Raw genomic sequence first — 13,690 nt, 5'->3', positions numbered from 1 at the left:
GTGTGTGTGTGTGTGTGTGTGTGTGTGTGTGTGTGTGTGTGTGTGTGTGAGAGAGAGAACCTGGATGTGTGAGAGGAGTGATTGTGTCTGCGTGACGAAATCCCTGCTAGAATCCCATGGATCAGTGTGGATTTAGGGAGCTCCTGAGGCCGATGAATTGGACGCCTTGTCTCTCTCTGTCCTACCTCACAGTCTCCTCATCAAGCCTCCCCCTCCCTTTCCATCCCTCCCTTTTTGTCTCCTCTTCATCGCTTCTTCATTCCTCTACTCCCCTCTCTGTCTCCTTTTCCTCTTTTTATCCCTGTCGCCATCTGATCTTTCGTTCTTTCTACTCCTTTACTTCCTTTTGTCATTCTCTGTCCACTCCTCATCCCTTTTTCTTTTCTTCAGTTCCCTTCTTTTTCTGTCTCCTTCCAACTTTATTTCTCATCCTCCCATATTCTGATCCTCGTTCACTTCCTTCCTTCCTATCATCCTTCCCTCTCTCCCCATTTCTGCGGCTCCCTGAGGAATCTGTCCAGTTTCACGGTACTTTCATTTAATGTGCACGCCACACATTGTTCCTTTGTCTTGTGTGTGTGTCTGTGCATGTGTGAGAGCAGAGTGTGCGTGTGTGTGTCTGCCATTGCGTCTACCTTAAGGTGTCTGAGAATGTGTGTGTCTCCATCTCCCCCACCGAGTCTACATCTGTGTGAGTATGTGTGAGTGCAGATTATCCTAAGTCCTCTCTAATATTTATCCTGGCCTTTTCTAAAGCCAATCTTGTTCTCTTTGGTGAGAGCACAGCCTGTGGCTTCACATGCACAGAGAGGCGTGCACACACACGCACACACACACTCCCAGTTGTTTGAAATGGGATATGCCTCACTCTTAATTGGGAAGGTGTTTTTCTAAGGCTGTCTTACAATTTCACGGGGAATGTGTGGATCTGTGGGTGTGTGTATGTGTTTTAACCTGATTCTCACATCAACATAAGGTAAGAAAATAGCCCACCTCTGGAGCAACTTACTCTGAAACACACAGACTGTCTCTTACCACTGACCTCCAACACATTCCAGCCTGTCCCTCATTCTGTAAATAGTAGGTATTATACCACCTGGTTAGAGTTGTGACGTTGTGCTCTGTTACAGTTAGTCTATATATATATATTTATCTCATTTGATGAGCTATCAGTTTTAGAGAATCTTAAGATTTAGACTAGCAATAGAATATAGAATAGATGTGACTGCCTATTTAATCATTGTTTGGATAGGCCACCCACAAACTATAATAACAAGTATATAACTACTACTACTACTACTAGCAATAGCAGAAAAAGTGTAAGCATGAGTAGTATTAGCAGTATAAATAACAGTTATCATAAGCTATACTTCATTCTGAATGGATTCCCAAATGGGAACGGCATGGTCAGCTCTTCTGCCTGTTAAAGACACAATGGAGCTTCTATTTTCTGTGCTTACACAATAAATATCTACACAACTCCTGAATCTGAAAAACAAAACAAAACCCAAAACAAATAGAAGTTTAGTGCTTATTAGGAGGTATAAGAAAAGTTTAGGAGACATAGTTGGGGAAATTGTCTTGGACATTTGGAAAATGTGTTCAGCCTAAGAGACAATCTGAGCATTTGTGGATCTGTTTGTATATATATATGGGAATGGTTTGGGTCACTTAACAACAATTTGAGGACAGCTTGAAGAAAGTTTAAGCCATTTTGTGATGATTTGAGACATTGTGGGACGGCGTGGGACCATTTGGGCCAGTCTGTGACAGTTTGGGGCTGCTTTAGGACAGTTTTGGAACAGTTTGGGCAGCTTGGTTGAGGGGTTAAGATGCTTTCAATAGACATTTCTTTCTTGGTTTGCAGTACGGAGACACCAGTGCATTCCTGCTTTATTCTGGGCTGCGGTTTGAAGATGGGGGTGATACTATGCCGCTGTGGTTACCAGCAATTTGGCTGTGGGCTTTTACGTTTCTTCCCCCGTCAATATACATAATTGTACGCACATATATATAAATGTTCAGTACATTAGACCTGCACATTTCTGCACACACACAGCCTCAAAGCAACATTCTTTTGCAAACACACATCAAAATCCAGGAAGTGTGATTCTTTAAAAAAAGTTGTGTGCTTGAATCAGACACCTGGTATCTTTTGTCTAGTCTTCACAGTCTAAACTTACAAACCACATATGAGTACCGCAAAAGCACCTCGAAAAAAAAACCCATTATGAGTCGTTCCCGCAAACATTTTTTTTCTACTGCAATAAAATCACTAAAAACTAAAAACAAATGTAAACAAGCAATTTTAGGCAACGAATATTTAACAGCTCAGGAAAGAATACTTATAGTTTTCTGCCTAAAAAACAAAGTCTAACTCGAAGTGTGAATTACTAAACAAATTTCAGTAAACTGTTCAATCTCTTCTAAAAATAGAACTCTGCTGTTTTATATATAGCATTGTGGAGGAAAACTCTTCAATTTGAACACCACAGCAAGAGAACAAAGACAGCTGAACAAGAACACACACAAAACATGACCTACACTTACACACAGTGCATGTAGTTCAATCTCTGCTGTGTCTTCTGACCTTCCACGTGCACACACAGACATACATGTGTGTGCATGCTCATGCAAACACAGCCCATCTTTTCCTCTCTCTTTAAGTCTAAAATAGATGCAGGCCCCAAACCACAGCTACCAGTGGAACACTGTGAAAATAACTGCGACACACTTGTGCTATAGGGGTGTGTGTGCGTGTGTGTGTGTGTGTGTGTGTGTATATAGAGTGTCTGCTTGCTTTAACTGGACTGTGAATATAAGCAATCTCTTCTGAGTTCATTAGGAGAGGAGTGTAAAAGAAAGAAAAAAGTGAGGATGTTAAAATGCTAAATGCTAGAAATAAAACAGGGTTTGATTCATTAGTGAAACATGGGGCATAACGTAAAAAGAGAAGAGAAACAACAACAGCAGTGTACAACAGAATAAGATAAACAAGAGATCAGCCATTGATTAAAAAAAAGACTAATATACAAGATGAACTGCAGATTCCTCAGTGAAGAAACCACCAGAATAAACAGGACATAGCACACAGATGGGATTGATGACAATAATGAGTTTTTTGTGGAAAAAAAAATATTGCTCATGCAGTCAAATAACTCTTCATCTTGTCATCTTGTTTAGATAGTGTATGTATGTGTGTGGGTGGGAGCAGGCATCTATATACACACCTCTTTAGCTGAAGGAAGAGCTATGCTGACAGCGCGCTGACTAATGAACCATGTGATAAACAGTCCTGATTTCAGCAGGTGTGTGTATGTGTACAAAGTACAGCTGCTGAAGCTTCAAGTTGGTCCAAATGATGTCATCAGGGTAAGACACAAGGTCACATGACGCAGCGAGAAACATATAGACAACAAGAGATACGGTGGGATACATGTTAGCCAGATAAAACTACACACCCAGTTGGAATATACTAATGTTCCTAATATGTCCTTTATGTATTGATATACTGTAATTGTTATATCTGGCTTGCATATGCTACTATACTACAAGATTTAGATCTATACTTCACAGACTACAGTACGCAGAAACCAATAAACCAAAACATACAGTGGAACAAGTCAGATCAATGGTTACAGTAAAACTAGATTAACTTTTTTTAAAAACTGCTGGTTTGTGTTTCTAAACATTGCCGCCTGTGTAAATAGCAACCGGTAATTAGTAACTGGAATACTAGTATTTATAGTGTATATGGGATATGCATCACCAGATTTCTCCGAGCTCCCACTCCACGGCCCGTTCCACCTCCTGTAATTTTCCAGTAGCTGAAGTGACGTCCAGAACAAGAATTTATTACAAGAGAGATATTTCATTATCCATTGACCAAATGGGCTCTATTCTCATTAAGTGCTCAACTCATTAATACATTTTGCATACTGCAACAGATTTTATTTTTTAAATGAAATCCACGAAGATTTTAAAGTTTGCCTTCAACCAGATTTTGAGCATTTGACCAACCAGCATGAACCAAACATGGTCCTCCCTTCTCTATACTTCTGGAAAAGACAAGCAGAGACGATAATGTGCTTAGAAGTGTGTGTGTGTGTTTTGTTGGGTTTCCCTACCAATGAAGTGAGACTTATTGTGCGGTATTTCAGTGTGTATGCGTTTGTGTGTGTTTCTGTGGTCTTGGAGTAAAACGGTTGCTGTCGGTGTTGTTGGAAACGTAAACAAGTGTGCATGTTTACGGCCGGGTTAAAAAGCAACATCTGACAGGGTTAGCGAACGCCTGTTTACTGCAGTGCAGCGTGTGTGTGTGTGTGTGTGTGTGTGTGTGTGTGTGTGTGTGTGTGTGTGTGTGGTGTCTACATCTGTGTCAATTTTGGCAGAAGACCAAAAGAGAAAGGAGAGACCGCATGACAAGAAAACGTAAATACAAACACATTCACTCTCTCTCTCTCTCTGTCTTTCTCTCACACACACACACACACACACTTTATTGACCGACTTCGGCTCCACTGAACTATGCGCCGAATTACTGTAATCACTATAATCACTTATAAACATGCCTTTAACACTTTATAGACCTCTTTCTCTGTTTCTCTCTCTAACACACAAACACACACACACACACACAGTACAGTACTAATTCTCAAAAACAAATGGATCCACAAATCTCATGGTGTATGTGGAGGATTACAACTTCCTCATGTGGCCATGCACATTTACACATTTACCTTAAAACTGCTGGACAGTAAATGTCAGCAGCACTGACTCTGCAGTAAACTCAAATGAGCTGATTTAACATCTGGCAAGGGAACAAGAATTTAAACTAAACACTGCGGCTATGACTTGCATATTCATACACTGATTAATTATGCTGATTAACGTGCGTTGTCCCTAGACCCTAGAATGTGCATAAATAAAAAGCAAACAAGCAAACATGGTCCTGGAAAACCATTTGGCACCACCAGGCACTGTCATGTCCCCTATGCTATTAGGCCACATCTTCACTGATAAATCACACCAGCAAAATATGCAGATTTCCAGGAATTAACCACTTCTTTTTATAAGACAGAACATGTCTTGACTGAAAAGAATCGAACTGTGAATTTTAAACTAAATTTGGTTGGTTTTGGTCAGACAGAACTAGACATAAAAAATACTGAACATACAAAAGATGTTTGTCTGTTGTCTGTTTGTCTGTCTGTAAATACATATATCTATTGACCCAATGATAAGGGATTGAGAAGTGACAGGAAGTCAACAGTAACTCAAATAACCAGCAGAAGACCTCAATGGGTTCTAATCTTGTCAGCTAAAAACAGAAAACTGAGGCTACACTTTGCACTGGGTTACCAACAGAAGACTGTTGAAGAGCAGAAGAGCTGATTTGTTTTGATTTTTGCTGCCTCGGATAGCACGGTCATAATTTAGCATAAACAACATGAAAGCATGGATTCGTCCTGTCTTGCATTAACAGTTCAGGGTGCTGTTCCTTTTGTAAGGGCGTGGGGGACCATTAGTACCAACTGAGCATCGTTTAAATGACACAGCGCCCCATGAGTATTGTTGCTAATTAGTCCATCCCTTTATGACCACAGCGTACCCATCTTCTTTTAGCTGTTTCCAGCACCATGTCAAGAAGCTCTGGCCTCTAGATCTAAATCCAATAGGGCACCTTTGGGATGTGGTGAAACGGACCACATCATGAAGGTGCAGATAACAAATCTACAATAACTGTGTGATGTCATGTCAATATATACCAAAATGTCTGAGGAGCACCTTCCAGCACCTTGTTGAATCTGTGCCATGAAGAATTAAGCCAAAAGAAGGTCCAACCCAATAGTAGCAAAGAATACCTAAAGTGACCGGTGGGTGTACATTTTGTTTTTTACTATAAAAGAGAGTTAAGAGAAGGAAGAGTACAAGGAGGTAAGAAAGGCAGTAGGGGTTGGGCTTGAAGAGTGTAACTGATGATCTGTCAAAAGGTCCTTTAAAACTTCTGCCAAGAGTAAATGATCCATAAGGTGCCTGAGTGAAAGAGTTTATGTATTTGCATGTATATGCATGATTTTACGAGTGTCTACCTTGCAAAAATTATGTGAGTGTATATTTTTTATGCATGTGCCTGCACTGTGTAACTTATGCAGCTGTGTATGTATACCTGTTTGTAGTGGTATTATTTCTTATTTTTTTCACATACCTGTGTATATTATTTCAAGGGTGCGTGTACTGATGCATTTAAATATGTGTCTCTGTGTTGGCTGTAAGGTGTTAAATGAATAGGGTCCGTGTTTTTGCCTGCTGAGCCTTAAAATCTGCACCAAGGGACCAGCTTACAAGGCTGTCCACCAGCACGCACACAGTATAACATGCACAGATTACAACACATGGGTACACACACACACACACACACACACCACTGAAACTGTTCAGTCAGCAATCTGGTAGCAATGCAGTTCCCTCCCAAATTCTTTGATACTTTAGTTGGATCTTTCAGTATTTACATTGCTGGAACTGTTTGTTTTCTGCAAGAGACAGCAGAATTAAAGTATTTTGACTAAAATGATGAATGGGAAGTTCCCATCCTATAATCCCATGGTTGCATTTATCTAAAATACTAAAACCAACAACTCAACAGAGAGGCAGAGTAACAACCTTTAAATAGGGTTACCTTAAGTTTAATTCATTTTTATTTATACAGTGCTAATTTACAGCAGCAATGGCCTTGAAGTAGCCCAGCAACCTGAGTATTTAGTAGCATAACTGAAAGATGGCTCAGGGTCGCTTCATCCCGTCCTAAATGTATTAAAAAGGAAATTTTGAGTCTAATTTTGAGTCAGTCTAAGTGGAATGTAGACAAGTAAACCAATGACTCACCAGGAACAGCGAGATTCTGGACTTGAGCAGGGACCTGGACATTAGCCTCAGAGGCCAGGGTGAGACGCCCCCCTTTGCCGATTCGTTCACAAAGCAGGGTGATGTGCTTCTTGAGACGGGCAGTGTCACTGGGGAGGCCCAGCACTGATCCTCCTGTCTGCGCCAGAGAAGTAGCCTGGTCCTTGGGGTTCTGTGACAAGCAGGTCCGTAGGAGGTGGGAGACGGCAGCATCACAGCTCTCTTCCCAACCCTGTGGAAAGAAATAGGAAGCTTACCTTATACACTACCGCTCATTTCATGATTATTTACATTGTAGATTCTCACTGAATGTGTCAAAACATGTTCAATATTTTAGATTTTTCAAAACAGCCACCCTTTGCTTTGTTTACTGCTTTGCACACTCTTCTCTCAATGAGCTTCATAAGGTCGTCACCTGAAATGGTTTTCTAACAGTCTTGAAGGAGTTCCCAGAGATGCTGAGCACTTGTTTGCCCCTTTTGACTTCACTCTGTGATCCATCTCATGCCAAAGCACAGATTTCACTGGTCTAATGTTCATTCCTTGTGTTTTTTGGCACAAACAAATCTCTTCTCCTTTTTGCCTTTCTTTAGTAGTGGTTTCTTAGTAGCTATTTGACCATAAAGGCCTGATTTCCACAGTCTCCTCTGTTGATGTAGAGATATGTCTGCTACTGGAACTCTGTGTGGCATTTATCTGGGCCCTAATCTGAGGTGCTGTTAACTTGCGGTTTCTGAGGCTGGTGACTCCGAAGAATTTATCCTCAGCAGCAGAGGTGACTCTTGGTCTTCCATTCCTGCGACGGTCCTCATGTGTGCCGGTTTCATCGTAGCGCTTGATGGTGTTTGCAACCGCACTTGGGGACACATTCAAAGTTTTAGCAATTTTAAAGTAATGATGAATGGTTGTTTCTCTTTACTTAGCTGATTGGTTCTTGCCATAATATGAATTCTAAAAGTGGTCAAATAGGGCTGTCAGCTGTGACTAAAACACAACTGATGGTCCCAACCAAGAAGGCAAGAAATTCCCCAAATGAACCCTGACAAGGCACACCTGTGAACTGAAAACCATTTCAGGTGACTAAATCATGACCCTTATTAAGAAAAGGGTTTGCAGCACTGTCAACAAAGCAAAGGGTGGCTACTTTGAGGAATCTAAAATTTCAGACAAGTTTAGAGTTATTTATCAATTTTTTCTTTGCTACATAATCCCATATATCTTGCTTCATATATTTGATGTCTTCAATATGTATATACAAAGTAGAAAGTAGTAAAAATAAAGAAAAACGCTTAAATGAGAAGATGTGTTCAAACGTTTCACTGGTAATGTACGTTTAAATTATTGAGATACAGGCTGAAAGAAGAATGACATAATAGACACAGAAGGCCTGTATTATAGTAACTGTCTTAGTAAGTTTTCAGAAACAAGAAATCAACATTCAGAGAAAATAATAAATACTATCAGATTGTAAACTTGTGTTTCTGTTATTAACTAGCAATGTAGAACTAAGACTGGGAGGTGTGAGTTTCGATTTCTGCTTCACTAAAGTAAAAAAGGGATGGTGCAAAAAGAAGCTAGAGCAAAGAATAGAGGATACAAATTTGCATAACAGAATACATTAAACTCTTAATTCAAGGCAGATCCACTCATAAACAGAGTAAGAAATGAGGAGGAAAGAACCACGAGTGCATGACTTTGGAAAGGTGATGGAGAAGAGACAAATAGTTAGAATAAACTATTTTAGCCTTTTAATTTGATGCCCTGTTGAATTTTGAATTTATGAGAGAGCAAGAAAATGATAAGACATTCAGAATCGAAAGAAACGAAAACACACACGCACACACACACAAAGCCACAGTAATAAAACAGTGAGGAGGGTTTGGTCTTTTGCTGTCCCCGTTCACCATCTCTCATCCTTCACCCACGCATACATACACGAATATACCCAACTCATCCTACTAAAAACCAGTGAACCCAGAATCTCTCATTTGAATGGGTGATTTAGATGGGTAGGTCTGAGGATGATGCGGTATGTGCGTGAGTGTGTGTTGGGAGGGTAAGGGTGTGTTGACAGGTACCCCTCCACCATCACCCCCCCCACACACACACACACACACACACACACACACACACACACACACACCTCGTTCTCCTGCCTGCCGCCATGCTGATAGGCCCCTAATGAGCCATAATGACAGGTAATCAACCCTGTAATGATGATGACAGAGAGATACAGACAGACACAGGGGAAAGAGCGAGAGAGAGAGAGAGAGAGAATGCAGGAGTGTGAGAGAGAGAGCAAAAGAGGACGAAAGAGCGAGAGAGAAAATGGTCGGGGGGGTTGAAGGAGATGAGATGATGATGGAGGGAAAGGCAGACACCAAAAAAAATTATACATGTGGAAAGCCGAAAGATGAGCAAAGACAAGAGTAAAGAAAAGACACTGGACGAGTCTGGAAGGAGAAAAATTAAAGAGGAGGGGTAGGAGGAGGCGAGATAGAGGTGGGTGACCTATTCTTACAACAATACCTCACCAGGTTATCAAATACTTGGAACAACATAACTGCAGGTTTCTGTGGAAACTTGGCATGCTCATGCACGCGCTCGCTGAAACATACGTTCCACATGCTGCGGAAGAAAATTAAACGTCTCTAAACCTAAACTGCAGACATTCATCCTCCTGAAGGAGAAGAAAGGAAGCAAAGAAAGGTGGAGCTGAGCGGCTTTGGATCAAGGCCAGAGCGATAAATTACGGCAAAGTTCCCACTAATGCAGAAATAGAAGAGGAACTTGTTTTCTGTACCAAGAAACAAGAGAGGTTTTGTATTATTGGGTCGTCTTTGAAGACTTTTTGAAAAGAGAAGTTGTACAAGTGCAGCAGCAAAGAAGCATGACAGAGCTTCTATTTTCCTTGTGTTTATGATAGCAAATAGGAATCTTTTTTGAACTTTTACCAACACTTCAGAGTGGAAAGCTTTAGTTTTGTGTATATTGACACTGTATAGACACGGATTACATCAGTAAATAAAAGTACCCTGTTGAATAACACTGAATGTATGATTATCCAAAATGTTAAAACGCCATTTTTACCTTGTTTTTTCTTGAGTGCACAAAAAAGCTGATATTCAGTGAGAACAATACCAATCGCATCACTGAGTGAGAGAAATTGATGCTAAATTGTTAACACTTCGTGACTGAAAAGTATTTTTTGAGTCATACATTAACTCCGCATTATGCCGCATTACAAACAAACACATTAAAATAAAGCACATGTGGTATTATTAGCTTAGACAAACAGAACCAGTTATGAATAGTTTTGCCTTTAAACCTGTATAGTTTCAATGTTCCACTGTTGAAGTACCAACAAAGACAAACCTTTTTTTTTCTTTTTTCTTATTAAATAGTTTCCTCAAAAAGCCTATGGACTGCATCAGGAATATCAGGTCTGACAAAGGGAGAAACCCTGGGTGTAACTGCAGAATTACAGGCTGGCAATACATAAATTATAACAGAGTCTAGCACACAACCTTGGAGGACTCCCAAAGAGACAGGTAAAGGTTCAAAAAGCAATCCCTCTGCAGTCATGATATCCTCATCAAGACTGCGAATGTCATTTGAGAGACCGGAGTTACGGCTCTGTGAGAACAATGCCATACAGTCAGTCTCAGGGGGAAACATTACCCACACAATCATCCTAAGACCAAATCAAGAGTGGATTTAGTACAGCATCAGCTACTTTCCTTAACTTCTGGGTACAATCAACTTTAATACATCTATTTACTGTAAATGCCTAGTTACCGACAATCAGAAGCTCTCAGAGTCAGAAGGCCTATTATGTTATAAAGAAACCTGTGGTTTGACTACAGATCCACAATATGAAGCAAGAAATTATGGACAAATATAACCTCTTTATTTCATAATAATTTGAAAACAAGTGGCATTTATATACAGTGTGGAGTGCATAATGTTGAAGTTCCAGTAGTGGAGGTGAGGTGTCTATGAAGTGTTCAGCAGTCTGATGGCCTGGTGGAAAAAGCTGTCTCTCAGTCTGCTGGTACGGGACCGGATACTGCAGAACCTCCTTCCTGATGGAAGTAGTCTGAATAGTTTATGGCTGGGGTGACTGGAGTCCTTGATAATCCTCCCCGCTTTCCTCAGGCACTGTTTCCTGTAGATGTCCTGGAGGGAGGGAAGCTCACCTCCAATTATCCGTTCAGAACACCGCACTACTCTCTGGAGAGCTTTGCGGTTGTAAGCGGTGCTGTTGCCATACCAGGTGGTGATGCATCCAGTGAGGATGCTCTCAATGGCACAGTGATAGAAGGTCCTGAGGATGCGGGGGCTCATGCCAAATCTTTTCAGTCTCCTGAGGAAGAAGAGGCGCTGTTGCGCTGGGCGATCGTGGCTCAAGAGTTGGGAGTTCGCCTTGTAATCGGAAGGTTACTGTTTCGAGCCCCAGCTTGGACAGTCTCGGTCGTTGTGTCCTTGGGCAAGACACTTCACCCGTTGCCTACTGGTGGTGGTCAGAGGGCCCGGTGGCGCCAGTGTCCGGCAGCCTCGCCTCTGTCAGTGCGCCCCAGGGTGGCTGTGGCTACAATGTAGCTTGCCATCACCAGTGTGTGAATGTGTGCGTGAATGGGTGGATGGATGACTGGATATGTAAAGCGCTTTGGGGTCCTTAGGGACTAGTAAAGTGCTATATAAATACAGGCCATTTACCATTTACCATTTCTTCACTGTGTTGTTTATGTGTACTGACCACGTAAGATCCTCAGCCAGATGTACACCAAGGAAGCTGCTCACTCTCTCCACAGCAGCGCCGTTGATGGTGATGGGGGTGTGTACTTCTCTGCATCTCCGGAAGTCCACTATCAACTCCTTTGTCTTTGTGACGTTGAGGGTGAGATGGTTGTCTTGACACCAGTGGGTCAGGGCGCTGACCTCCTCCCTGTAGACCCACCACTGTAGTGTCTTCCGCAAACTTCATAATGATGTTGGAGTTGCTAGTAGCCGTGCAGTCGTAGGTGTAGAGTGAGTACAGGAGAGGGCTCAGTACACACCCCTGTGGAGCAGCAGTGTTCAGTGTGACGGGGGATGAGGTGATGCTGCCCAGTTTGACCACTTGGCGTCTGTCAGACAGGAAGTTAAGGATCCAGCTGCAGAGGGAGCTGCTCAGTCCTAGATCCTGCAGTTTCCTGTCCAGCTTCGAGGGAACGATGGTATTGAATGCTGAGCTGTAATCTACAAACAGCATTCTCACATACGTGTTTCTCTTATATCGCCATGTTTTCAGGTTATTGCATTCGCAAACTTTAGTGTCTATCCTGTCTACCCCCAAAATTATGGTTGAATACAAAAAAAAAAAACACCCACCATATCATGAATGGGAAAATTCTCTTTCAAATGCCTTAACACTGTTAAAAGGTTTATAGAACCATTTGTGATTTAAGGCTACAAAACACTTTCAGGAGCTATATCTGTATATCTGTTGAGACATGGACAGGGAGCCTTGTATCACTGGTTTTAAAGTTACGGCTGATGTATAGTTTAGGGTCTATAGTGTTAGTTCAGAGAGTGAGAAGCCTGAGCAAGACTGGCATTATGACTGTATCAAGAAACTGGGAGGAAAATAATGAGAGAAGGAAGGTAAGAAAGTAAAGCAGAAGCAGGAGGTGTTGAGACAGTGAGAAAAAGAGGGTAAAGAATGCACTATGGTATAAACAGAAAAAAAAGAGCAGGAGGGATGATGGAGAGTGATAACACTGCTGGTGTAAAAAATAGAGAATAGAAAAACAATGAGGATTGAGATGAGGATGAAAAGTGGGAAAGAGCGCAGAGTGGGAGGAGGACACGGAGGAAGGAATGCATGAAGAGAAAAAGGAGGTGTTCTGCTTGGCTGCAACTAAATGAGACGTTTCGTTAGATACCCCACAGATGCATTTCCTCTGGTGTTCCTCCTTCTCCTTTTTTCTCCACCTCCTCCTTGTTTTTGACCTTGTTATTATAAATATTTCTATTTTCTTTCAGATAAAAAGCAGTGTAATGAGCCTGCACTCAAAAGAACTCCTCTTCTTAATTCCAAATATCCTGAGAAGCATAAACTTTGCCACAGATTTTTGCCATTCTTTGTGCTTTCCAATCACATAATATGAAAGTGACATGGGTCATTTGGTATTGCATTATATATTTTAGTTATTCTGCGTTTCAGTGAGCAGAGATTGCTGTGTATAGTATCTCCTTTGTCAAAATGTCTCAACTTTCATATTTCAGTCTTCTACAATCTCAGTCTCAGAGGTGCAGCAACAGGTGCATGTTCAATGTTTTTTCACAGAGCTGTGCACCATGATTTTTTTTAAAGTGGACACCAATTGTTGTTCAATATGAGCTCCACTACCTGCGACTTCATCATTATCCCCAAAATAAAGTTCAGCTTCAAATGTCATTGTTTTGAAACCAAGCGGAAAACTCCAGAGCTGAAAATGAAGCAAATGCACAAGTGGCAAAATTTACAGTTCCTCTAGGTGCCACTTCATGCTGGCTCCAGAAGGGAGACATTCCCCATAGACGGCCAGGTTAAAATGGCCAATTTTACAGCATCAAAAAGCATATTTACAGCCTGGTTTAAAAAAAAAATGGTTTTGGCCTCTATGGACAGTTATCCTATCATAAATACTCTGGTAATTTTTTTTTACAACTCATCCACCTGGTGTAGTCATTAAACTGGACCTCTTTACTGTGTGTGTGTGTGTGTGTGTGTGTGTGTGTGTGTGTGTGTGTGTGTGTGTGT

General features: G+C 41.3%; 1 protein-coding gene across 3 annotated transcripts in view; it reads right to left on the bottom strand.

Annotated features, from left to right (window-relative positions):
* bbs9 (Bardet-Biedl syndrome 9) overlaps window positions 1-13,690 on the bottom strand; it is a 174,094-nt gene that overhangs the window by 66,040 nt on the left and 94,364 nt on the right. For all 3 annotated transcript variants that reach the window (XM_005929500.3, XM_005929499.3, XM_042223965.1), the window contains one exon: window positions 6,886-7,135. In XM_005929500.3, coding sequence (XP_005929562.1) covers window positions 6,886-7,135 — 250 coding nt within the window. The remainder of the gene's footprint in view (window positions 1-6,885; window positions 7,136-13,690) is intronic.

The sequence above is a fragment of the Haplochromis burtoni genome, unplaced genomic scaffold, assembly GCF_018398535.1.
Source record: "Haplochromis burtoni strain Fernald_Lab_line unplaced genomic scaffold, NCSU_Asbu1 Contig_124, whole genome shotgun sequence".
Taxonomy (NCBI): Eukaryota; Metazoa; Chordata; class Actinopteri; order Cichliformes; family Cichlidae; genus Haplochromis; species Haplochromis burtoni.
The sequence above is the reverse complement of the archived record's forward strand: the minus strand, read 5'-3'. Positions and strand labels throughout refer to the sequence as shown.